Source organism: Perca flavescens, chromosome 5 (genome assembly GCF_004354835.1).
Source record: "Perca flavescens isolate YP-PL-M2 chromosome 5, PFLA_1.0, whole genome shotgun sequence".
NCBI lineage: Eukaryota > Metazoa > Chordata > Actinopteri > Perciformes > Percidae > Perca > Perca flavescens.
Window position 1 is genome coordinate 24,853,831 of NC_041335.1, and position 23,103 is coordinate 24,876,933.

General features: G+C 37.0%; 5 protein-coding genes across 5 annotated transcripts; 3 read left to right on the plus strand and 2 right to left on the minus strand.

Moving 5' to 3' along the window:
• Positions 1–173: 173 nt before the first annotated feature.
• Positions 174–1,614, plus strand: c5h22orf39 (chromosome 5 C22orf39 homolog). The gene is made up of 3 exons (XM_028577897.1): positions 174–275; positions 1,120–1,287; positions 1,417–1,614. Exons 1-3 carry the CDS (start codon positions 246–248, stop codon positions 1,546–1,548), a joined length of 330 nt encoding a protein of 109 aa, XP_028433698.1. The 5' UTR covers positions 174–245; the 3' UTR covers positions 1,549–1,614.
• A 679-nt stretch (positions 1,615–2,293) lies between these two features.
• mrpl40 (mitochondrial ribosomal protein L40) lies at positions 2,294–5,171 on the minus strand. Its single transcript, XM_028577896.1, has 5 exons — positions 5,023–5,171; positions 4,714–4,797; positions 3,552–3,707; positions 2,888–2,969; positions 2,294–2,759 (listed from the first exon to the last, which is right to left on the minus strand). The coding sequence occupies exons 1-5, from the start codon at positions 5,082–5,084 to the stop codon at positions 2,532–2,534; spliced, it is 612 nt and encodes a 203-aa protein (XP_028433697.1). The 5' UTR covers positions 5,085–5,171; the 3' UTR covers positions 2,294–2,531.
• A 221-nt stretch (positions 5,172–5,392) lies between these two features.
• Positions 5,393–10,675, plus strand: acaa2 (acetyl-CoA acyltransferase 2). The gene is made up of 10 exons (XM_028578178.1): positions 5,393–5,575; positions 7,055–7,221; positions 7,370–7,498; positions 7,710–7,826; positions 7,964–8,111; positions 8,267–8,442; positions 8,778–8,907; positions 9,044–9,114; positions 9,754–9,908; positions 10,016–10,675. The coding sequence occupies exons 1-10, from the start codon at positions 5,560–5,562 to the stop codon at positions 10,095–10,097; spliced, it is 1,191 nt and encodes a 396-aa protein (XP_028433979.1). The 5' UTR covers positions 5,393–5,559; the 3' UTR covers positions 10,098–10,675.
• Positions 10,676–11,451: 776 nt separating this feature from the next.
• On the plus strand, positions 11,452–16,898 carry rpl6 (ribosomal protein L6). Its single transcript, XM_028578350.1, has 7 exons — positions 11,452–11,523; positions 12,350–12,496; positions 12,596–12,694; positions 13,652–13,795; positions 16,248–16,296; positions 16,403–16,587; positions 16,713–16,898. The coding sequence occupies exons 2-7, from the start codon at positions 12,350–12,352 to the stop codon at positions 16,863–16,865; spliced, it is 777 nt and encodes a 258-aa protein (XP_028434151.1). The 5' UTR covers positions 11,452–11,523; the 3' UTR covers positions 16,866–16,898.
• Positions 16,899–18,097: 1,199 nt separating this feature from the next.
• dynll1 (dynein, light chain, LC8-type 1) lies at positions 18,098–20,875 on the minus strand. Its single transcript, XM_028579017.1, has 3 exons — positions 20,769–20,875; positions 19,882–20,020; positions 18,098–18,478 (listed from the first exon to the last, which is right to left on the minus strand). The coding sequence occupies exons 2-3, from the start codon at positions 20,011–20,013 to the stop codon at positions 18,341–18,343; spliced, it is 270 nt and encodes an 89-aa protein (XP_028434818.1). The 5' UTR covers positions 20,014–20,020; positions 20,769–20,875; the 3' UTR covers positions 18,098–18,340.
• Between the last annotated feature and the right edge of the window lie 2,228 nt (positions 20,876–23,103).

The following is a 23,103-nucleotide window of genomic DNA, read 5'->3' on the forward strand; positions in this document are numbered from 1 at the left end:
CAAAGTAGGTTTTGGATTTATCAAATGCAGATTATTAGAAATTGGTCACAATTATGGGATATGTTGTTAGTCATCATTACTTTTAGACTAGTAGTATTAGTTACTCATATTGTTTCTTTTTTACGTTTGCTGAAAGTGCTTTATAGCCTTAAGTAGGTATTTTCAAAGTAATGGTTGTAAAACTGTGTGGTAGCGCTTTTATTGTGAAATTAAATTAACCGGAAGTATTGCTAGCGCAGCTAGCAATGGACCGGTCTGGAGAAGCAGCGTGGAGGGTAATTTATCGTAACATTATACTGTAAATAACGTTATTGACTAAAAGTCCTGATTTCATTTAATCTACCTGGTTTTTGATAGTCCGGATAATGATGAAAAAGTGCCAAATCTGACCCAAATAGTTGGCAAGGTGATTAGCTATCGTTGCTAAATTGCCGAAGTAACCTTAACGTTAGCTAGCAATGTCAGTTAGACGAGGAGGTTTTATCAGAAAGCATTATGTGTCAGAAGCTCTGTTATTTATCTCTAAACTTGCTTTGAAAACTAGCTTTGCTATTAAAATTTTAAACTAAATGTAAATATAGATGTAACGCTAGATCAGCTCCACTGAGCGACCTGAGGGAGGTGCTGTCAGACAAATCTTTGTTTTCTCTTTCTCCTTATTTAAGTCAACACTGTCGCTTGTTAGTGGATGATTCATTCATTAATGTATCTGGAAACCCAACGTTTTAAATAAAGAAGACATAATGAAATAAATACTCATATGAATCATAGATTAAATAAATGCTAGAAATTGTAAAATAATTCGGATCATTGGTATGACATTATTGAATCCTGCTTAATTTTACAATAACTATTGCAATTCTCTTTATTTACAGGATTTTAAGTTTCAAAATGGACTTTTTCTAGTCTTAACAGTGCCATTTTCCACCCAATAAGTTTTATCTTATAATTACTCTTTTTTTTTTTTATTTCCAATTAAGTAATTCAAGACTGAATTCTGAAGCAAAAAACATAGCCAGCTGCACAAGTTTAGCACACCCCAAGTTGACCCTTTATATATAAAATATAATATATACAACTTGGTTTGGTGGTGATTTCTGCCTTTGTCTGTTTGTACAGCCGCCCCGGTCCTGTGATGACTATTGGAGTGAATTCAGACATTGCAAAAGCTTGAGGAATTGTTTTCACCACTATTACACGTATGGTACCTCCCCATCTTGCAAGCAGTGGAAAGAGGACTACCATAACTGCAAAGAGTGGGAGAAACACAGAGGCGCCGAGGCCAAGGTACAGCAGCAGGAAGTCACATTGTTTAAAGACCTTGACTTGTGGTCTTTCTGACAATATTCATGGTGTCTAAAAAATACACTTGAAAGTGAAATCAGTCATTTTGTACGTAATATATGTGTATTGCAGGACGCCTTGCAGAAGAGTGAGAGGAACAGAGTGGCAGAGCAGAGAAACTTCACCCCAGTATGGGAACTGAGACGAGACCCTCCCAGAGACTGGCACATGCCCTTGAACCAGGAAAATCCTCAGGACTCCTGAACTGTCACTATTAATCTGCCATCTGTTCCATGGTGGCCAAAGTAAAATGAAGATTTGAGAATTTAACGAAATCTTTGAGAGCCACTTGCTGGAGAGACAGGGCATCACTCATTGCCATCTCAAATTGTATTTAGTGAGCTTCTGTTTGAAAACAGATGTTAGTGGCAGCCTCTAGTGGCCAATGATGAGTATGACAGCATCTATTCAACCAGAGAATTACAAAGGCAGTGTTTTTCCCATCATAAATTATTGGTTCTCCAAAGCTTGTGTAAACTGAAGCACAAAGGCTGACAGCACATACAGACTCACTGTAAATCAGTTTTAAGATTAAAGGCCTTAAGGAAAGAAAGAAAAGGAATATTAGGTTAAAATATGCAATGGAAACATTTCATGTATTCAATCTAAGTAATGAAGGACCTGTCATGCGTTGTTTTGATAAGGGTTAAATTAAAAATTGCTGCTGCACAAGAATGTACTAACACCTTTGATGGCATCAAGCAGGAGAGTTGGCCATAGAACTGTAAAACCCTTATTCTCTTTAACCTGTGCTGTTGATACTCCTCTGTGATGAATATATTAAATATATTATTGATGCAATAATGACAAAAAATGGCTCTAAAGTTTCAACCCATACAGAGTTGTGCATTAGCAGTTTTCTGCCTTATGTAATTGATTATGGCTTTAACCTTAACACAAAAAGGTTGAAATTATTTTAAACAACTTGGATCAATTAAAAAAAAACTTATTTTCAGCTTTCTTCAGTTATGTTTTATACAGATATGTGAATGTTGGGGGAGGGGGGGATTCAATTCATAATTTCCATGAATACAGAGAAACAACTGACGGGACTATACAATTTAAGAAAAAAAAAATGTGTCAGCAAAGTGTCCTTCACACCTACACATGCAGGCTTTTAAAAGGCTGCATCTTGCCTTATCGGATCATGACAAACGCAGGCTGCCCCCGCAGCCCTTCCCTGTCGATCACTGTGTGTAGACTTTAGTGATGTTGTTGTATTTCCCATCAGGAGCTTCATACTTGGTCTTTGGCGGTGTGTAGGCAGGACCTTCATGAGTGAAGGGAAACAGAAGGGGGTCTGGCTTTAGTGCTGCCTGGTACAGCTCGTCAGACTCTAACTTCAGCTCCTCCAGCGCCTCCCTCTGTGCCTCTAGCGCAAGTTCAACAGCCTCCACTTCAGCAATGTGCTGCTCCTGCAAGAACGAAGACCAAAGAGCACATCAAATATAGCCCATTAAGTGTACATGATGAAGGGCAGAGGTCAGAGGCAAGATTTTCAATAAAAGCTTAAGTGATGGAGGCGTTATAGGTAAGTGGTGACCTGTTTGTATCGACACCACTCCTTAAGTAGCAGGGCTCGACCCTCACTTTCTTCAAATGACAGCCTTGGCGCAGAGCGTTCCCTTTGTAGAGAGTAAGAAACACCAATTTATAGCACTTCAAAGTCAGCAAGCAAAGAACAAAAGGTACAGTAAGTCAAAGAAAGACTGATATATATATAAAAGCATATCCATAAAAAAATGTTTGTCTGCGGGCGTTAATGCCAAATGAATGTTTGGAACAGCCAATAGGGGCCTTTCTGCGATCTTGTTCAACAAGCGTTACAATACAATTTATGTCAAATTCATCCGAAAACCCCTATCCTAGAGATGATCAATAAAAATGTAAAACTTGACAGAAGAACAATTCAGATGGCTAGGATTTTGGCTATCATGAGTTGGGAACCCCCCCAAAAGATAGATTCTTTACACATCAGATTAAAACCAAAGAATTTCGAATTCTGATGCGACTGAATCTCTGGAGAACAGATCAAGATTCAGTCTATTTGCGGAGTTTGGATTTCCAGCATTTGTTGACAAGAAAAACATTGAATAATGCCAGCTTTGTTCTTTAATGTATGTTACCAGCCTGCAGCTGTGCCTGAACTCAAATCTAACCTAATTACCTGCAAATGGCCGTATGGACAACAGTGAAATGAGCTGTACCTTGTTTCATCCAAGCATTTGGCTGGAGTGATGAGGTCCTCTATGGGGATAAGCTCAGGTGGAACCTTCTCCAGCTTCTTCAGCTTTTTTCTCATCCTCTCTCTCAACATCTGCTCCCGTCTTGGGTCCACTTTCTTCTTCTTTTTCGGCTCCGCTCTTAAACACAAAACACAGCTCTTTGTGAGCATACGCAAGATAGATTTTGAAACAGTCTTGGAAAATAAAAATGTTATATATAAAAAAACTATTACAATTAAACTTTTTTTCATAATCTAAAAATCAACAAATGCCATATTGATATCATTTTACAGTTCTATAGTTCGACATGAGTAACATTACTGAGTTGACTTAAAACTAAACTGTTAAGCAAGGTTGGACACACCTCTGTGACTTTATAAGTATCATCAACTCTGATTTAGAGCTTTTTTGTTTTGCTAAGAAGTAAGAATACACCTTAGCTGTACAATCTGGACTAAAAATCATTAAACCATTGGTGTATTAACTTGTAAGGACCATCCACCCCTACCTCCAGCCCACCGTGCATTGTGAACAGTACCCTGCCACCTCCAATTTCCATTAAGTGCAGTGCACACAGAGATCCGGAAACCAACTATTGCTGAAATGACATTGGCCCCTGATTTGCTGTGCCACACAGTTTGTTGAACTGGTGTTGAAATTATTAGGCGAGTAATCGATAATTTGTTTAACAGAAACTCAAGCGCCAACCATTTTGATAGTCAGCTGTTTGGATCATCGGTAAGCAACAATGACATTGTCATTCTCTGGTTTCAACATCTCAAATATGAAGACTGCTTTGCTTTATCTCCATTTTATATCATTGTAAATTACATTTCGGCAATATGTAGACTTTGGATTCTTGAAACTTGATGTTCACATGATAATTGATAAACAAAGAATAATCACCAAATGAGATAAAAAATTATAATAAAGAGTCCAAAAATAATAAAGGTGTTAAATGTAGATTTTGGCACATGTCTATGTAAGACAGGGCCACTAGATTAGCAGTTTAATGCAGGATCTGTTTTAGTTAACACTGCATTTTAGTAGTGCATGTTCCCCAACAAATGATTAATTAATCAAAATAACAAACAATATTGACATGCTGGAACTTTTGAGGGTTCACCGTGGGTCCTGACCATACCTCAGTGGGGCAGATGTCTTCAGTGTCATCACTGGTGCAAACCAAGGACTCTGGACAGTATGGTGATGTTCTCCCAACAGGAAGCTGCAAAACAACAAACAGAACACAGGTCTAAACCGTTTATATATGTCAATGGTCTAAACCATAGATTGCATATAAAGAGATCAGAACGTGCCACATACTGGACCCCGAGTGTGTGGCACCCACAGAACTAATTCAGCAGCATTTCTCTAGTGAATAACTTTAGCTACGTTAGCTCCAGGTAAAATGCGCCTTGTTAACTGTTCACGTCGTGCTACAAACACTCACCTTGACGGAGCGGTCTGTCGGGATAAAGCCCTGCAGAGACAGCGCGATAAAGTCACAGACATGTTGCCAGTGGGTGGTTGTTTCACGCTCGGGGTCAAAATTGTTCACAGTATCGCCCGTCGCTTTCTGAGTGACAGAACAGACGTGACGCGGTAGGATGACGTTGTCGAACAGTTACGCACACAATTTCAAGGGCGCACTTTCGAGTATTTTGTTTGTGCACATAATGAAATTAAAATCGGTAAATATAGAATACTTCGTTCATATAATCAAAAATAAAACAATGCGTGACATTAATGTTTTTTTTTTTTAAAAATTTTAATAATGTCTAAGTTTGAATTTACATGTAACTTTTCTGTCGAATCTTGCTGGACGAGTGGAAAGTTAGCGGCTGTACTGTACTGCGTTCTCTCCCATCCATTATATTTAGGGGAAAGGTCGCAGTAATCAGGTTTATAATCATCACGGACTGATTCAGAGTGCCACAGAAGACGTCGGCCCAAGAGTTTGATCCAGCTGGTTTGTTGATTCTGCATTATGGCGCTTCTCAGAGGTAAACTAACACGTTTCAATTCAGAAGGAAGCAAAAAAAGCAAGTGGGTTTAATGCATAGATCTGTATATTAACAGTCTATGGTTTAATGTTAGGGGTAGCTTTACATTGTTACTTATTTTTTGTCGCAGTGTAGCTAAATGAATGGCATCGATTTAAAGTTGACTTTATGTAAATCTCAAAAGAGTTTAAAAAGGTTTTCTGATCACAATGTTACTGCAAAGTAGGTGAAAGGTGACAAGATCGTGTCAAGTCATTACAGCTGTTTGTCCGTTGTTTCAATTCATTTAAGTGCAAATAATAATACTCTTAGTGGTGGAGGGAAAGACTCCTTACTTTAAAAAAACTTGTGTAAAAGTACAGCATTTAGAACATTTCATGTAATGTTTATTCAAGTAAAAATATCAGAAAAATCTATCAAAAGTAAAAAAAGATCTATCGGATTATACGATTTGAATGTAAAAACATATTTTGAAAAAAAAGTAAATAGTTGTAACAACAGATCTCAGATAAGTGCAGTGAAGTAAAAAGTACAATGTTACCCTCTGACATTTAGTGGAGTGGAACTATAAAGTAACATAAAAGGGAAAAACTAGAGTAAAATACAAATACCTCAAAACTTAAATGTTTTACTCAATGTTTACACAGGAAAAATTGCACAACACTAAACACCCCTCCTGCACAAGCCAGGTGCTATAGGTTATTGACAAATGTCATGGCACGTTAAGGCATCCAGTGACTTTTGGCCCATATCGTAGGATAGCCAATAGTTTAATGTCTGATTAGAAACTAAAAGGCATGTCAACACAGAATATTAAGATAACTATCATACCTACTAGCTACGTACCACTATTGACTTGTTTATTATAAAAAACACTGTGCAAGTGTTGATGACATTTTGCATGAGGTGTGCATTTTTTTTCAAAGCCATTCTAGGCAATTCTGGTTTGGATCAAGTTAACTAACCAGGGTAATGAAAATTATGTATAAATAAAAAGTGTTTTCGTTGTTTTCTATTAAATAGTATGTTCTTTCAAAGAAGGCACCACAATTTTGTGTAACTAGCTGATTAAAAACATCCTGTGTCACTGTTGTAATTCGATTTGTATACAGCTCTTTAATCAATAGGCATCATTTCTAATGAGATATATATATATATATATATATATATATATATATATATAAATATAAATATAAATAAATAAACTCCATAATCCTTGAACATGAATTGGTTGTATATTCCTGGTCTACCTTGAAAATCCAGAAGTTGTTACTCCTCTTGTCCCTCCAGTTCAGTTTGAGCCATCTGATGTTAGTTTCCCTATACTGTATCTTTATCTCCTGCATCTCAATGCACTGTCTATGCCGGCCATCTCTGCAGTATGTACCACCCAGTACAGACGCTGTGATCTGGCTGTGGCTCAGTTGTGCATGGTTTGAAGTCCTTGTCGCTGTACTGAAATACTCTGTTCCTCGTCAGGTGTATTTGTTGTAGCTGCCAAGCGCACTCCGTTTGGTACTTATGGTGGCGTGCTGAAGGATCACAGTGCAACAGACTTGGCTGAGCATGCAGCCAAAGCCGCCCTTGCTGCAGGGAGCGTTGCACCAGAACTTATAAACAGTGTCATCATGGGAAATGTCATGCAGGTACTTAAAATCCAACAGCCATATTTAACAGATCACAACTACCATAACATGAAAGTGCCTATTTTGACATGCTTATTTGTGTTGTGACTAGTGCCCTCAGTTTGGTCCTTACCTTTTCATTTGTCTTTATCTACGCCCCTAATATCAGAGCTCAGCTGATGCACCCTACATTGCTCGTCATGTGGGTTTGAGGTGTGGTGTTCCCATCCCAGTGCCTGCTCTTACTGTGAACAGACTGTGTGGATCTGGCTTCCAGTCCATCATCAATGGTGCTCAAGTAAGCACTCCCCCAAGAACAAAAAACATTCTGGTGGAAATACAAATGTAGAATTATCCATACTATTTTACTGTACTGTATATGTGTGTAAAAGACTGGAGATATGTCAAACAAGAGCATGGTCCATACGATAATAAAAATATAATATTTCACATATATCAATTCAACATAATGTGTCTTACAAAACCCTGTTTCCTTGGTGCGTTTGTAGGAGATTTGCCTTAGGGAGTCAGAGGTGGTCCTGTGCGGAGGCTCAGAGAGCATGAGCCAGGCTCCGTATGCTGTTCGCAACATACGATTTGGTACAAAGTTTGGAGTCGATCTCAAGGTTATTATTATTTATTTCAAAAAATGTTTATTTTTGAATATTTGACATATATGTACATGTGGTCATAAAGACAGCTTGTTATTAAACTCCAAAAGCTTTTGACGCAAAGATAAAACCTCTGCTGCTCTGCCTGACAGCTAGAGGACACCTTGTGGGCGGGTCTGACTGACCTGCATGTCAAAATCCCAATGGGCATCACAGCAGAAAACCTGGCAGAGAAATACCAGATCACACGAGAAGAAGTTGACAACTATGCATACCAGACGCAACAAAAGTGGAAGGCCGGTAAGACAGGTTTTATTCTTTTCAATATTTTCACGGTTTGCTCACCTTCCACATAGTAACACTGAAATATATTGCTTTTGAAAAGAAAGGCTGGAGTGAAGAAGTTAACCTTGCTCATTCTTAAAAGTTAAATAGTAACTTTGTTCTGTTTACAGCTCATGAGGCTGGTTACTATACAGCAGAAATTGCTCCCATTGATGTGAAAGCTAGAAAAGGCAAGGTGTCCATGGCTCAGGATGAACACCCTCGTCCACAGACAACACTAGAACAGTTAGCCAAACTGCCTCCTGTCTTCAAGAAGGGAGGGACTGTTACTGCTGCCAATGCTTCAGTGAGTTTACGCCTAAGATGTTCACTTAACTTTAGGTGGTCAGTCTATTTTTTGTGGTCTGTTCAACTTTAAACAAAAAAAAGTTTATTATTTTATCTTAAAAGTGTCCAATTGACGTAACATGAAAAACTAGAAACATTTAGTTGATAAAGGAGTTACGACTTGTGTCATTTAGAGTTCCACAGTTTGATTTATAGTAAAATTTCTACCATGAGAAGTAGCCTACTCTTCTTCTTCTTCTTCTTCTTCTTCTTATTATTATTATTATTATTATTATTATTATTATTATTATTATTATTATTATTATTAAATCTAACACTCTTCTTGATCTCCAGGGTGTATCTGATGGTGCTGCCTGTGTGGTGATTGCAAGTGAAGATGCGCTGAATGAACACAAGCTCACTCCACTGGCTAGAATTGTGGCCTATCATGTGTCAGGCTGTGACCCGAGCATTATGGGAATTGGTAAGTGACACCACTGTTGTTGGGATGAGTTTAATCCCTTTGAAATAAGAAGGAATTAATGACTAAATAAACAGTTGTGGTATTTGACATTGGTTTCTTTATAGTAAGAATTTCTGGTTTCCCTAAATCATTTTAGGTCCCGTTCCAGCAATCACAGGAGCTCTTAAAAAAGCCGGACTGACTCTCAACGACATGGATCTTGTGGAGGTTTGTTTTCAGTGAAACTCCAATATCTGTGACTTCATCCATCAAGGTTCAAGGTTCTTTATGTCATGTGCACAACAATAACAGAGGTAGTCGATAGTCAGGCACCTCCAACAATGCTCATTAAATAACTAAAAGAAGAAGAAAAAAACACAAGTAAAAGCAAAATCTGTATCCAAGACAATAGAAAATATAGTGCCTCTTAAGATATAGGGTTAAGTTATAAACAAATAATTAGTGTAGACAGTGTTGCAAATGAATAAGACCGAATGTAAAAAGCACCAATACAGCAATCAAAAAAACTTGTACTGCTTTACAAGTTAATGTCCTGCATTTAAAAGTTTACTTATACAAAAGTAAAGTTCTAAATGGTTTTTAAATACTTCTGCACTTTAACAAAGAGTTAGTCTTGATCTGACATGTAACTTGTAACTGTAGCCATAAGATAAATCTACATTTCAATCCTCTGAAATGTAGTGGAGTAGAAATATAGAGTAGTTTAAAATGGAATACTCAAGTCCAATTTTGACGTACTTTACTTTCAATTATTATTGTTATTTTTGAAAACTGCATTTCACATGTTCTGATTTCTTTAGGTAGCTATTACTCAGTTGTGTCATTGGTGTAATTTGGTTTGCACAGGTGAACGAGGCTTTTGGTGCTCAATACCTGGCTGTTGCTAAGTCTCTTGGACTAGATCCAGCGAAAAGCAACGTTAACGGTGGAGCTATTGCCATCGGACATCCTCTTGGTGCTTCTGGAGCACGTATCACTGCCCACCTGGTTCATGAGCTCAGGTAATTTTGTCCTTTTTAGTTATTACATGTACAGTATATCAGACAAGATGTCTGCACATTAAGTTTAAGTACTGTAACTTTGAATAATGAACTTTTGTTTTCGGTAGGCGACGAGGAGGCAAGTATGCTGTTGGCTCTGCCTGCATCGGTGGTGGTCAGGGCATCGCCATCATCCTTGAAAAGTACTGACCAAAATGGGTGCCAATATCAGAGGAATTCCTGTAAAAGAATGTCTTGTCCCACCATCTACTCGCATAAAATAAAACTCAGGTCATACATGCTAAAAAGAGATTTCCTTCACGTACAGATCAATGGCAAATCTTATCTTAACGTGAGGCACTGCTGGTCTGTTTTTCCCTGGCACACAAAGAAAACTCAACATTCTTTTTTTTTTTTGCTGTAACTAAAACTTCTTTCAGCCTATATAAAAAAAATGGATTCAGTCCAGTTTTGCCTTGGAAGCCATGTGAAGATAAAGAGCTAACTCATGTTTTTGTGGTCGTTGCACCAGACTGTTTATGGATGTGCCTGAGACGCATAGCTAGGTCCTTGGTCACATTAACTTGTGTAGCATAGCATTAACTCATAAAGTACAGTTTGTGTTGGGTTATAGTAAGGTTTAATGGAACTCTGAACTAAAAATGTTGCCATTAAAATGTTCTCTATCAGTCCATTATCAGGAATCATTTGTCTGACCTGTGGTGGCTCCAGCAAAAGTTGTAATTCTGTGTCAAAGAATCTCAATAAATACATTTTCCAAAAAATAAGTGACGTTTTTTTCTTCCGTGACCAGCCCTTGACAGCAGCCAATGCTATTTTTCCTAGATTTGCAGGGAATTAAGATTTACCAGATAGCCACTACTACTTCTTGTTTTAGTTTTAATGGTTGTTTTTATTTACAAATATATATTTAAATTTTTTTTTTTTTATCTCTTTAGGAAAGTTACATTTGATTGTTTTGTTACATATACTCAAAACCATAACATAGATAGACCATAACCATAGAGAATGGATTACTGAATGTAGGCCTACTGAATGATATTTGATATCAGAGATTCATGTACTCGTAACAACCCCCTTAAAACTTTTTAAAAAGTAAACAAAAGTCTGGAATTGACCGTGTACAGTTTGAAAAAAATAAAAGAATATGCAGAAAATATATTTAATGTTCTGCTGTAACAGAGATTAAGTATTGTTTAATTTTTTTCTTTAGTTTTTTACATTAATTAAGAAAAGTACAAAGTTAGGAACATTGTTTGTTCTTTATTTATGAAAATTATATTTTCCTTAAAGACAAATAAGCTCTATACAAGCATTAATTGTGTTTTTGTTTGTATGTGCAGATAAAACACTAATATATAGAAATACATTTGTTTAGTAAAGAAAAGTGTGAAAATGTTGTTCTTCGTTAAAAACAATTGCAATGTTGATTATCTTTCAAATTTACAGTGAGGATAAAGGCATGGATGTATTAAGAGAACGATAAAGGGGAAATATATTTAGGACAACAAGGACCACCAAATCCTTAAAACTCGACGCAATTACGTAAACGTCATCGTGCAGCGTCCTTATATACGTCACATCCCCGGATGTCGTTCTTTTTTTCATAGCAAAGGTAAGACACCATTGCCTTCGTGTTTCTGTTGGAATAAAATCTGTTTGCATCTGTATTACAGAATAAAAACTAGAGTCTCCAAATACCAGGAGACGAATCCTTGTATTTAGACGATGCGTTAGACATCGTTATTACTATGATTCACCCGTCATGTGTAATAATAATGAACAGTTTGTTCTATCTGCAGTCCTAGGCCGCCGGTTAGCCTTCGTGCTCCCCATAACGTTAGCTAGCTAGCTGGCTAATAGAAACGTGTTGTCCTCCAGTCTTCTGTACTGTGTTACCATGCAATTCCGCTGTCAAATACTCATTTTCCTTTTAAAAACTTTAAATTGTCAGTTTGAGAAGACAAGTGGCTGGCTAGTCAGTAAAGCGACTCTTCTGTGCTATGTTGCTAATTTCTAGCTTACGTTACTTGTCATGCCTGTTCTGAATTGGTGATGGTTGTGGTGTTAGCACTCATCCAAACGTATTATTTTGTTTTGTGGTATGGTTGTGATGTTTTCTGCTGTTTACCAATTCATTGTGTAATATGGGTGTAATAATCTTCTGTTTACAAATGCAGTATGTAATTTCGATTGAGAACATGATTTGTTACTTGAAGGCTGTAGTAGTATTGATACAGTGCTAGTCGTCTGTAGTTGATACCAGAACCATAATACTATTAAACAGTATACAGTGCATTATCCAATCAAAGATAGAATATGGTTTGTGATCTCAGGATTATTAAAAAATGAGCCAAATAAAATACTTTTGAGATCATTGACACTACACACAATATTGTTGCAATTGGTATACTAACATGTCTTACTTTGCCTTGTGTCAGATGGCAGAGGGAGACAAAAAGGCTGCCAAGAAGAAGCACGGGAGCCGTAACCCGGTTCTGGTCCGGGGCATCGGCCGTTACTCCCGGTCCGCTATGTACGCCCGCAGGGCCATGTACAAGAGGAAGACAAAGACCACTGAGACCAAGGTGTGGACAGATCTCTTGATACCCAACAAAATGAATGATAAATACACATCAAACTTGTTGACTGTGTCTTGTATTGATGATGATTTGCTTTTGTTTCAGGTGGAGAAAAAGCTTAAGGTGAAACCCCAGGCAACTGTTGTCAAGACAGTTGGTGGAGACAAGAATGGAGGCACTCGTGTTGTCAAGCTGCGCAAGATGGTGAGTAATGTGTGAATTAGGTTGTTTTTTTTCCCCCTTATTGTTTGAGTTGGAACTGTAAATGTCATTGTGCTGACAGAGAAATGGATTTGGCACACATGTCTAGGATGTGTGCCTGACTGAGAAATAACTTCATTGTGTGCCGATAGGATCGTATATCAACGGTTTGAGGGATGATCAACTTTTTTTCTCACGCCAATATTAAAACAATTCTACCGTACTATAAGAACTAAGACGGGTTTTTAAAAAAAAATCTAGAATTTTCATCAATCACTTAAATGTAATCAAACTATTTTGCACATTACGTTTTGCAGGTACTTATTTTGTCTTCTGTTCTGAATGAATATTGGGTTTGGTCCCTCCTCTTCCACCGTAGGGAGAATTCTTTGCTTAGGCCGGTTACATGGTTTATATTTCGGCTCCCATGTTAACAGGTTAGTTTACACACTGCCTGCGTGACATGCACGTCTCAGGTGCATGTTGGAAGTGTTTCCAGGCAAAATGGAATACAAAAAGATGTTTATATGTCGGTAAGACATATTGCTGTTTGAAAGTCTGTAGGTTTTGCTATAAATGCAGATATAAATGTAATAAAAATAAATTTTCTAATATTGCACCTGTCAATACAGAACAAAATATTCTATAGCCTATTTTGCCGTCAATGCTGCCGGACGTAGTCTTTGCTGTAATCAAATCAGTATATATTTGTTTATGGGAAACCTACATGTGTACAGACAAGGCGGGCGGCGGCAGCAGCAGCACCGCGTTAGACACGTTTCTGGCAACACATTAGGCAATGCCACAGTCGTCTTTGTCACCGTTAGTTCTCGGCCGAGTGTCAGGGCCATAAGTGAAAATTAATGAACCTGTTTTTTGTTTGTGCGTGTCTGCACTGGGTTTTTGCAGCAAACCTAGATTTAAAATGGTAATATATATTTCCATGTGCTGCTGTTGTAGCCTCGCTACTACCCCACAGAGGATGTTCCCCGTAAGCTGAAGAGCCATGGGAAGAAACCCTTCAGCCAGCACAAGCGGAAGCTGCGCAGCTCCATCACCCCAGGAACTGTCCTCATTCTGCTTACTGGTCGCCACCGTGGAAAGGTGAGAACCATTTCTGGCATGTCTTGACAAGGATTTCTGATGTTCTCACAGATTAGCAGAAATGATTGGCACACACAATGCTTTTAGTGTGTTGGAAAAAGCTTAACAGGTGAATATGCAATAACTCTTGTATGACAGAGCAGCCATTAAATGTCATACATGACGCACCAGTGATAAAGATTAGTCCAATGTTAGGGTTTCTTTTATTAAACAGGATCAGTTCTATTTTTTAAAGAACTTGTTTGACTGATGTAGACTGAGGTCATAATCACATACAAGTATTGGTAATTATAATCTAAACACAATCTATGATCCAGATTAGGCCTGCACAATTCGGGAAAATATGAATCACATATTTCTTTCTTTTTTTCAACAAGTGTAATGTTATTGCACACATAAACAAAGACAAAACAAATTGGCAGTACCAAACTGATTCATTTATTTTTTTTCTTGTCACCTATAGCACATCACCACAAGCCTGTAAACATAGATGCTTCAATGAATAAAGAAAATGTACATACTGGCCATTTAAGTACAGTAGGCTACCAAAAATAGCGACAACACATTGAACTAAATATGGCCCTGATACAGGCTCTATCTGAACTCCTTGAACATGTCTTTACATAATTAAAACATTATTAACATGCTATAACTTCAGTCTCTAAAGAAATAGTTTGTCAATTGCCAATTTAAGTACCGTATCAAACAGTCATTCTTAGCACACTTTAACTGCTTGTCTGCGTTGTTGGACGACTTTCGGACCTCTTGCCTTGTAATGCTTCATCATATTGCACTTTGTGGTGACGTTTTGAGGTGCTGGTAAAGATTGGTGGTGCTGCAGTGAGGGCATGCCTTGCAAATCATATCAGACTGACCGTCGTCTTGCTTGAATCCAAAATACTTCCATACCACCCTTTTGAGAGCCTTTTTTCTGAACGAGTTCGGTTTGAGACGGAGTGGTTGGCTGATTCTCGTCAGTTGTACCTGGGTTTTCATCAATATCCGTTTTGTTTATTTCCTGTCGCACTAGTTAGACTATGCTGCAGCCTCGAAGGCTTTCCAAACTACGGCGCTTGCTCAACGAATGAAACTCATGACTAAAAGGCGCTTTGTCATTGGCTGAGGGTGAAGCCCTGAACTCTGTGAGAACCTATAAGGGAGAGCAACCGATTTTTATACAGCGTTTAAAACTCTCAGAAGAAAGGAGTAGCGTTTGTGATGCAGTTGGCTTGTAAAAATCGCAAACGGGCGTGAATTGAGCTCGTGATTTTATAACTATCGTGCAGGCCTAATCCAGATGTAAACAGAATATCTCCATCAAAATGTTGAATATGATCCCACATTTATTCCAGAGTTTTATTTTTTTTAAGTAAGCTTGTTCCTAGGCAACACACACGATCTGTTAAATGTAGTTAAAAGGTTTGTTTACATACAATGTGTATATAACAGAAGTCAATCTTAGTTGAGGAACAAGATGTGCAATTTTATCTAACTGAAAATTTTAGTTTGTCAAAATGGTTACTGTTAGGACTATGAAATAATTAATCATGGTGATGAAAGATTTCCATTGTCTTGTAGAAGCAATTAAAATCGACTGTCGGAACAGCTCAAACTTAGTTTGCATCAACAATAGTTATCAGAGTAGACTGTTTGTTATCATAGCATAGATACTGATAGTTTTATGGTTGAACTGGCAGTTAAATTAAACCCAAAATGGCACAATGTTTTTTGGACAATTTTGATTTTACAATCGACAACTTATAAACTCCATAGAGGACTAATGCAGAAAATGAGGGACTAAAGGAAATGCCCATTTAGTCTATTAATGTCTGGTTGTGACACTTCACTGTACACCATCTCACTCTAACACTGACAGTAGAAGGCAGTATTTTTACCGTTGTAATAGTTGGACTAGAGACAGACTTTTCTCGAACTGTCAGATGTCTTAAATTCACAACATGATGGCAGTGCAGTCCAGCTTTCATAGACTCATAGGACAGGGTGCCTAAAGATATTGGCCCCAAAACAAATGGTGCGTCCTTATTCTGCATGAAAATGTATTTTCTACAACAAGCATGCTTGACACATCACTATAATCACACACCCTCGGTACCACAGACATTGTCCCTCCCTCCCACACTCAAACGCTACATTGGCAAGTTATGGAGGCATGCTAGTGCCCACACACACTTTGAGCAGTAGCTGACCTAAATAATGTTTCAGCTGTGAATCTGACAGGCAGAGCGCCCTCCTGATTAAAATTAGGATTGTGTCAAGTTGATTTATTTTTCCTCTTCTAAATAGCTTGGCATTAAAGTGGATTGCAGCTATTGAACGGTTTTATCCAAATGGCACAAATATGACTGTTTATGAGCTCAATACTGGAGTTGAATAATGCGCAAAACCCCAATACAATGGCTTAATACTAAAGAGTTTTGTTTTTGTTTTTTAGCGTGTGGTGTTCCTAAAGCAGCTCTCAAGTGGTCTCCTGCTTGTCACTGGTAAGGATGACGGTTTTTGGTGGTGAAGATTGTACAGGTCGTACAGAAAGATGCTGGACATTTTTATACTCCTTTTCTAACTGTTTTCTTGTTTGCAAACTTGTAGGCCCTCTTGCCTTGAACAGAGTACCCCTGCGCAGGGCTCACCAGAAGTTTTCCATTGCCACCAACACCAAAATCGACATCTCTGGCATGAAGATCCCCAAAACTCTCAACGATGCCTACTTCAAGAAGAAGAAGCTGAGGAGGCCCCGTCACCAGGAAGGAGAGATCTTTGATACAGAGAAAGAGGTGAACTAGCTGATATTATCTTTATATTGCATTACTGTGCACATTTTGGCCATTTCTATGAGACATTGACTTCTGGATTTATGATGCCTGAGTCACTGGTTTTCTTTTCTTCTCTCCATCTGCAGAAGTACCAGCTGACAGAGCAGAGGAAAGAGGACCAGAAGGCTGTTGATGCTCAGCTCCTGCCCCTCATCAAGAAAGTACCTCAGCTCAAAGGGTACTTGCGCTCTTCCTTCAGCTTGTCTAATGGTGTCTTCCCACACAAGCTGGTTTTCTAAATGTGTTGTAATAAAGAGTACCATCGTCTAATACCCTCTTTTGCCTCGTTTGTTCAGTTTGTGTGATGTTTCCTAGCCATTAACTTGCAGCTATCCTTCCTAACAGAATACAATTTATTGTTCTAACAGCTGAAATGGTACGATCAACAGTTTCCACCAGAAAAGATGCTTAGCCCGGCTGGGGCCAGTCCCATAATGATGGCAGCATTCATGTAGAGCCCAATAGTTTGATAACTGAATCACGGCCAGAACTGCAAATTTAATAAAAAAAAAGCAAAAGGCCAATATCTTAGGGCCCTATATTAAGTCGGTGCTAAAAGATAACTGGATTTTAAAAATGTAGGTTTCCAACTGAGCCACCCTACTGTAGCTGTAGATAAAAAAATGTATATCTTGATACATAAATAATTCCCAGTGGTTTAGGCCTGGTGGGGGTCAACTTAGGCCCAGTGGGCCACCAGGCTTGCTATACACTTGGGGGAACCCTGTTCAACTTCTAGTTATGATCTATGAATTTACCATTATCAGGTTTTATTGTTTTCTGCAGGTGCATCTAAATATAAATGCCTAAGGATATATTGTTGATTGAACTGAAAAAGAAACTAAACTACTTGCAAGTACCATGTACGTTCAGTATTTTTGCCTGGATGTTTGTTCAGTTATTCCTTCTGTAACTATAAATGAGCATCAGAAATTCAAAGTCTAATGCTCTTCTGAGAAAGTTTAGAGCTGCCTGCATAATGCAAGTGACTCGACTCATTGAACTAGACCTTAACCCTTGTGTTGACTTCGGGTCACATTGACCAGTTTTCAATTTGTTTTATATCAGAAAATATGGGATGTGGAAATAAGTGCTGAAAATGTGTGGAAGTAAAATTTAACAATTTAAAACATTGGAAAAAGCAAAAACAAACATCAAAAATGTCATTTTTCAAGGTTGACGGGAAGACAACACAAGGGTGAACATTGTGTCAAGACACTTCCTTGTATGTCAGTGTTATTTTCCCGATGACTTGCCTTTCCAGATTGCTGAGAAATGTAATGCATACACTACCCTGGCTACTGCAAATTGATAATTTCATCCCTCTTGTTAAATGCACTGCAAATTTACAGTGTCAATACAAGGTAATCTATACATATCAAAACATGATGAATCTGGTCATATTGGATTATAAATATCCTGGTTCAATTGTGTATAATGAAGCAGTGCAATGAAATGACCTCACCAAACATTGGACCCAGACAGCTTAACAGCTACGCTTTAATAAAAAAGACATGTCTAATTTAACAAGACAAAAATAAATACAAGTGTTTCATCTCTTTAACATGGCCACGAATTTTATCCTCAAAAACAGAACAAAGTAGAAAGCAGCACAGAAAAAGGCAGCGGCCCCTTGCCAAGGAATGATAAGTGCCTTTGTCAAATCAGTCACTACTGTATGTGTGGTCATCTGGTGTTGAGAAAATGAGTTCCCTCAGCCAGACTTGAACAGCAGAATGGCCACCTGACCCAAGTAGAAGTATATGAAATGCTTGGTCTCGTGAGTCACGTAGCTGCCAAAGTTCCTCCCAACGATGCAGTGCCAGGTCGGGTTATATTTCTTGTCAAACTCCTGTGGTACAAAGACACATTGTGTTCAAACGTTTGAGAACCAACATGTTGGGAGGTGTGAAAAAAAAAAAAAGAGACAATACATTGCTTAATGCAAAAAAACAAGTGACAAATCACAGATATCATTTATGGTTTTAATCACAACTAACAATACCGTTTTCTGCACACTAGATTGTTGCTGGGAGAAATGAAGAAAGTATACTTTCACCTCGCAACCTCTGGAAATGATTTGACACTAAATAAAATTTAATAAAATTTAATGATGTTACTGACTGGAAATATTTTTTATGTTGTATGTATTATATAAGCTAGTCACTACATTTTTAAAAGTATGTACTTAGGCTGGGTGATTTATTTTGACAAGTCTGGGAATTTGGCCATTGTGATCAAATGTCCTTTTAGACAGCTAAATTACAATAACAAGGTACTGTTTGTAGAGATGGCCCGATACCACTTTTTTGATTCCCGATACCGATTCCGATACCTGAACTTGCGTATCGGCCGATACCGACTACCGATCCGATACCAGAGTTTCATATATTTCATTATGTTTTAACAGCTTTATACTACTATCCCTGTATGGATGTGATTTCTATCTTTGTTGTCGGTCTGGCTCAGGTTAAACTCTTTGTGAAACATGAACAAACACAAACAATGAATGCCCCAGAACTTTCTTTTATTCTCCAGTTTGACAGTCAGTTATAACAGAAAAAGAACATAAAAAAACTAATTTAACGTAGATTTTCTTCAGGGCTTTATTACGTGGTATCGGATCGGTGCATAAACTCCAGTACTTCCCGATACGAGCGTTTTATATCGGAGCCGATACAGATACTGGTATCGGAACATCTCTAACTGTTTGCTAGCTTATTAATTTTGTAAGACTTTAAATTAACACATTTGTTTGATACATTTTCTTCTTCTTTCAATTATGTTCTATGTAAAATACTGTATATTATATTGCCAATTTTGCAAAAAATAGAAACATGACAATTTTGTCAACATGCCCTAGGTGTAAAAACTCCTCCAGTAAAACTGGAATGTGCACACTCGCCAAGACTATGAAAGATAATATACAGCTATACCCAAGTTTTTAACAGTGTCCCTCACTAAACTGATCAGGAATGCCAGAATGGAGCTACAAGGTGGGGATTTGGCTTCTGCATGACAGCCAGTCCTAGGGCAACTGGTTTACTCAGGAAGAGGGGAAACAATTACAAATACCAGGCTGGGTTAACATTAATTATGCACAGTATTGTTGGTCAACGAGTGCAAAATAGCTTCACATCACTAGTTGCCGTCAATTGAATAGAAGTACTACATTTTGCTTACAAGTCAGTAGGTTAAAAGTTACACTGTGTGAACATACGAACTAAATGAAAGATGCCTCAGCAGTAGTTTTACCTTTTTGATGTATGCAGCGATGTCTTTCTCGATGTTGTACTTCTCCAGGGCCTGTGTGGCACACTCAACGGCGTCCTGCTGCATGTCCTCCGACATGTCAGCATTTTTTATCACTGCCTTTCTTTCAGACATGGTTGCCCTGGGAAACCAAAACACAGCGGAGGATTTATCATCATCTTCATCACAGGCGCATTGGCACACAAACAATGCAATACACTCTAGCGCATGAGCATCCTAACGGTCCTCATATCAATTGACTAAAACGATACTGTAAAGCGAAGATGCAGGGTCTCGGGGGACGGTTAGTTAGTGACGAAGTTATCATTACATAATAACTGACACATAACGTTAACATTTAAACTAGCCATTTCTACAAGTGTTGCATAACAACTTCCATCAGCTCGGTGGATGCGCGCTCTGCGTAGTTTCTATGGATACGCAAGACATTTGAGATTATCGTCTCAATTTTACCCGAGGTTTCAACAAAAATAGCTACCAGTAATTTGAGGCTGCAAAATGAAGTACATTCTCCAACTAACGCATTAAAAACATAAACGTAAGACGTTAGAAAGCAGCGAAAAAGCGAGCTTTGCTTCAACATGATACCAAAATAAACATCAAATTCTTACAATAATATAGCTAACGTTTGGTATAAATAGGACTTATCAGATTTTAAAGGGAGAAGGGTTTTGCCACAGGCATATTCAGCGAGCTGTTGATTTGCTAACGTTAAAGCGCGTTAACTAACGTTAGCTGCTCATTCATCCCGCAAAAAGAATAACAGTTAACGTTAAACAGTAAGCACAGATGTTACCGTTCGACAATACTTAAAAACTGAATAAATTAACCAACCGATAATTTTCAACATGCGAAATGTTTAAATTTACCTGCTAGTCTCCCGTATAGCGTTTGGCTAGTTTTTAAAGAGATGACCACTCCTGTTGTGACAACTCCCGCGAAGTGGTTGACACAAAAGTGATGTGGGTGTGTAGCGTAAGAGACTGCTGCCTTGACGTGTTCCCATTGGCTGGTATTAATGCACAGGGCGCTGTCATTGGCTGATTTAGGACTATCTTTCTGGTATTTCTGCCTGCATTTTATTTCAAACCATCATGCCTTGCGACACGATCGCTGCCGGAGCGCGAAAATCAGTGCAAAAATAAGTAAAGTGTATGTCTAAGTTAACATCTCTTTCGTACAGTTCGATGTTGTCTGTATTGCTTTTTGTTTCATGTTTTCTTTTGCTATGATTGATATTGTTGTTTCATGTATAAATATAAGATGTTAAAGTGGCAAGATTTCAGTCAGTGGTTGATTTATAATTTATATTTGAGTGAAATCAATGGTTAAGCAGTTTGGAGGAAAAAAAAAAAGCCTGGTCTGATACATGAGCTTCAAGTTGAAAAACTATAAGACAGGATTTTTGGGGTGATGCCACGCAAGACATCCACTTCGTAATACTGCAAATATATATATCACTTTCATCATTGGGCTCAATAACCAGAGTTTTACCTGCTTCAGATAGTGACTTAACAAACAAATAATTTAAATGAAAAAATGAAAATGTGCGATGAACTGACATGTATCTCCTTGTATTGTAATATTTCAAATATGATCAAAAAGATAAATAAAAACCTATCAGTGCAATCTTTCTGGAGCGAGATGCGGAACTGGCTCCAGTCCAGGGAGCAAAATGTCTACAATGAAAAAATTATTTGGCTTAAGAGACTACCTCCTTTTATATTGTTAAAGATTCCAATTTTTAAACATATCTGACAGCTTTAGAGAACTTAAAACTCAAAAATGATAAATTGGTCATAAAAAATCGTAGTATAGTATGCCATAAAAAAAATCATTGTACAGTTTGCCAAAAAAGTCAAAGTATAGTATGTCATAAAAAGTCATAGTATAGTATGCCATAAAAAAAATTGTAGTATAGTGTGCCATAAAAAAAGTCATAGTATAGTACGTCATTAAACATTTGATAAAAAAGTCATAGTAGAGTATGTCATTAAACATTTGATAAAAAAGTCATAGTATAGTATGTCATTAAAATATGAAAAAGTCATAGTATAGTATGTCATGAAAAAGTCATAGTATAGTATGTCATAACAAGTAATAGTATAGTATGTCATAAAAAAATCATAGTATAGTACGCCATAAAAAAATCATAGTATTGTATGCCATAACAAGTCATATTATAGTATGTCATTAAAAATATGAAAAAAGTCATAGTAGAGTATGTCATTAAACATTTGATAAAAAAAGTCATAGTATAGTATGTCATTAAAATATGAAAAAGTCATAGTATAGTATGTCATAAAAAGTCATAGTATGTATGTCATTAAAATATGAAAAAGTCATAGTATAGTATGTTATAAAAAAGTCATAGTATCGTATGTCACTAAAATATGAAAAAGTCATAGTATAGTATGTCATAAAAAGTCATAGTATGTCATTAAAATATGAAAAAGTCATAGCATAGTATGCCATAAAAAAGTCATAGTATAGTATGTTATTAAAATATGAAAAAGTCATAGTATAGTATGTCATTAAAATATGAAAAAGTCATAGTATAGTATGTCATAAAAAAGTCACAGTATAGTATGTCATTAAAAATATGAAAAAAGTCATAGTATAGTATGCCATAAAAAGTCATAATAAGTATGTCATTAAAATATGAAAAATTCATAGTATAGTACCTCATAAAAAATAGTATAGTTACTATTTACGACTTTTTTAATCACATTTTTTATGACATACTAAACTATAGTGAAAAAATTTGATGAATAAGTATAGTATATACTATAGCATGTCATAAAACAGTCATGGTATAGTATGTCATTAAAAATATGATAAAAAGTCATAGTATATACTATATAGTATAGCATGTCATAAAACAGTCATGGTATAGTATGTCATTAAAAATATGATAAAAAGTCATAGTATAGTATGTCATAAAAAGTCATAGTATAGTATGTCATTAAAATATGAAAAAGTCATAGTATAGTATGTCATAAAAAGTCATGGTTTAGTATTCATAAAAAAGTCATAGTATAGTATGTCATTAAATATCTGATAAAAAGTCATAGTATAGTACGCCATAAAAAAGTCATAGTATTGTATGCCATAACAAGTCATATTATAGTATGTCATTAAAAATATGAAAAAAGTCATAGTATAGTATGTCATTAAAAATATGAAAAAAGTCATAGTGTAGTA

Excerpts from the sequence above, each read along its gene's own strand:
- c5h22orf39 (XM_028577897.1), top strand. The coding sequence starts at position 246 with ATGGACCGGTCTGGAGAAGCAGCGTGGAGG. Across the intron at positions 276-1,119 it reads CTGGAGAAGCAGCGTGGAGG|CCGCCCCGGTCCTGTGATGA; the intron begins GTAATTTATCGT and ends CTGTTTGTACAG. Across the intron at positions 1,288-1,416 it reads ACAGAGGCGCCGAGGCCAAG|GACGCCTTGCAGAAGAGTGA; the intron begins GTACAGCAGCAG and ends TGTGTATTGCAG.
- mrpl40 (XM_028577896.1), bottom strand. The coding sequence starts at position 5,084 with ATGTCTGTGACTTTATCGCGCTGTCTCTGCAGGGCTTTATCCCGACAG. Across the intron at positions 3,708-4,713 it reads AAGACATCTGCCCCACTGAG|AGCGGAGCCGAAAAAGAAGA; the intron begins GTATGGTCAGGA and ends TTTGTGTTTAAG. Across the intron at positions 2,970-3,551 it reads AAATGCTTGGATGAAACAAG|GGAACGCTCTGCGCCAAGGC; the intron begins GTACAGCTCATT and ends CTCTCTACAAAG.
- acaa2 (XM_028578178.1), top strand. Across the intron at positions 8,443-8,777 it reads TTACTGCTGCCAATGCTTCA|GGTGTATCTGATGGTGCTGC; the intron begins GTGAGTTTACGC and ends CTTGATCTCCAG. Across the intron at positions 8,908-9,043 it reads CCCGAGCATTATGGGAATTG|GTCCCGTTCCAGCAATCACA; the intron begins GTAAGTGACACC and ends AAATCATTTTAG.
- rpl6 (XM_028578350.1), top strand. The coding sequence starts at position 12,350 with ATGGCAGAGGGAGACAAAAAGGCTGCCAAGAAGAAGCACGGGAGCCGT. Across the intron at positions 13,796-16,247 it reads CTGGTCGCCACCGTGGAAAG|CGTGTGGTGTTCCTAAAGCA; the intron begins GTGAGAACCATT and ends TTTGTTTTTTAG. Across the intron at positions 16,297-16,402 it reads TGGTCTCCTGCTTGTCACTG|GCCCTCTTGCCTTGAACAGA; the intron begins GTAAGGATGACG and ends GCAAACTTGTAG.
- dynll1 (XM_028579017.1), bottom strand. The coding sequence starts at position 20,013 with ATGTCTGAAAGAAAGGCAGTGATAAAAAATGCTGACATGTCGGAGGAC. Across the intron at positions 18,479-19,881 it reads TCGCTGCATACATCAAAAAG|GAGTTTGACAAGAAATATAA; the intron begins GTAAAACTACTG and ends TTTGTACCACAG.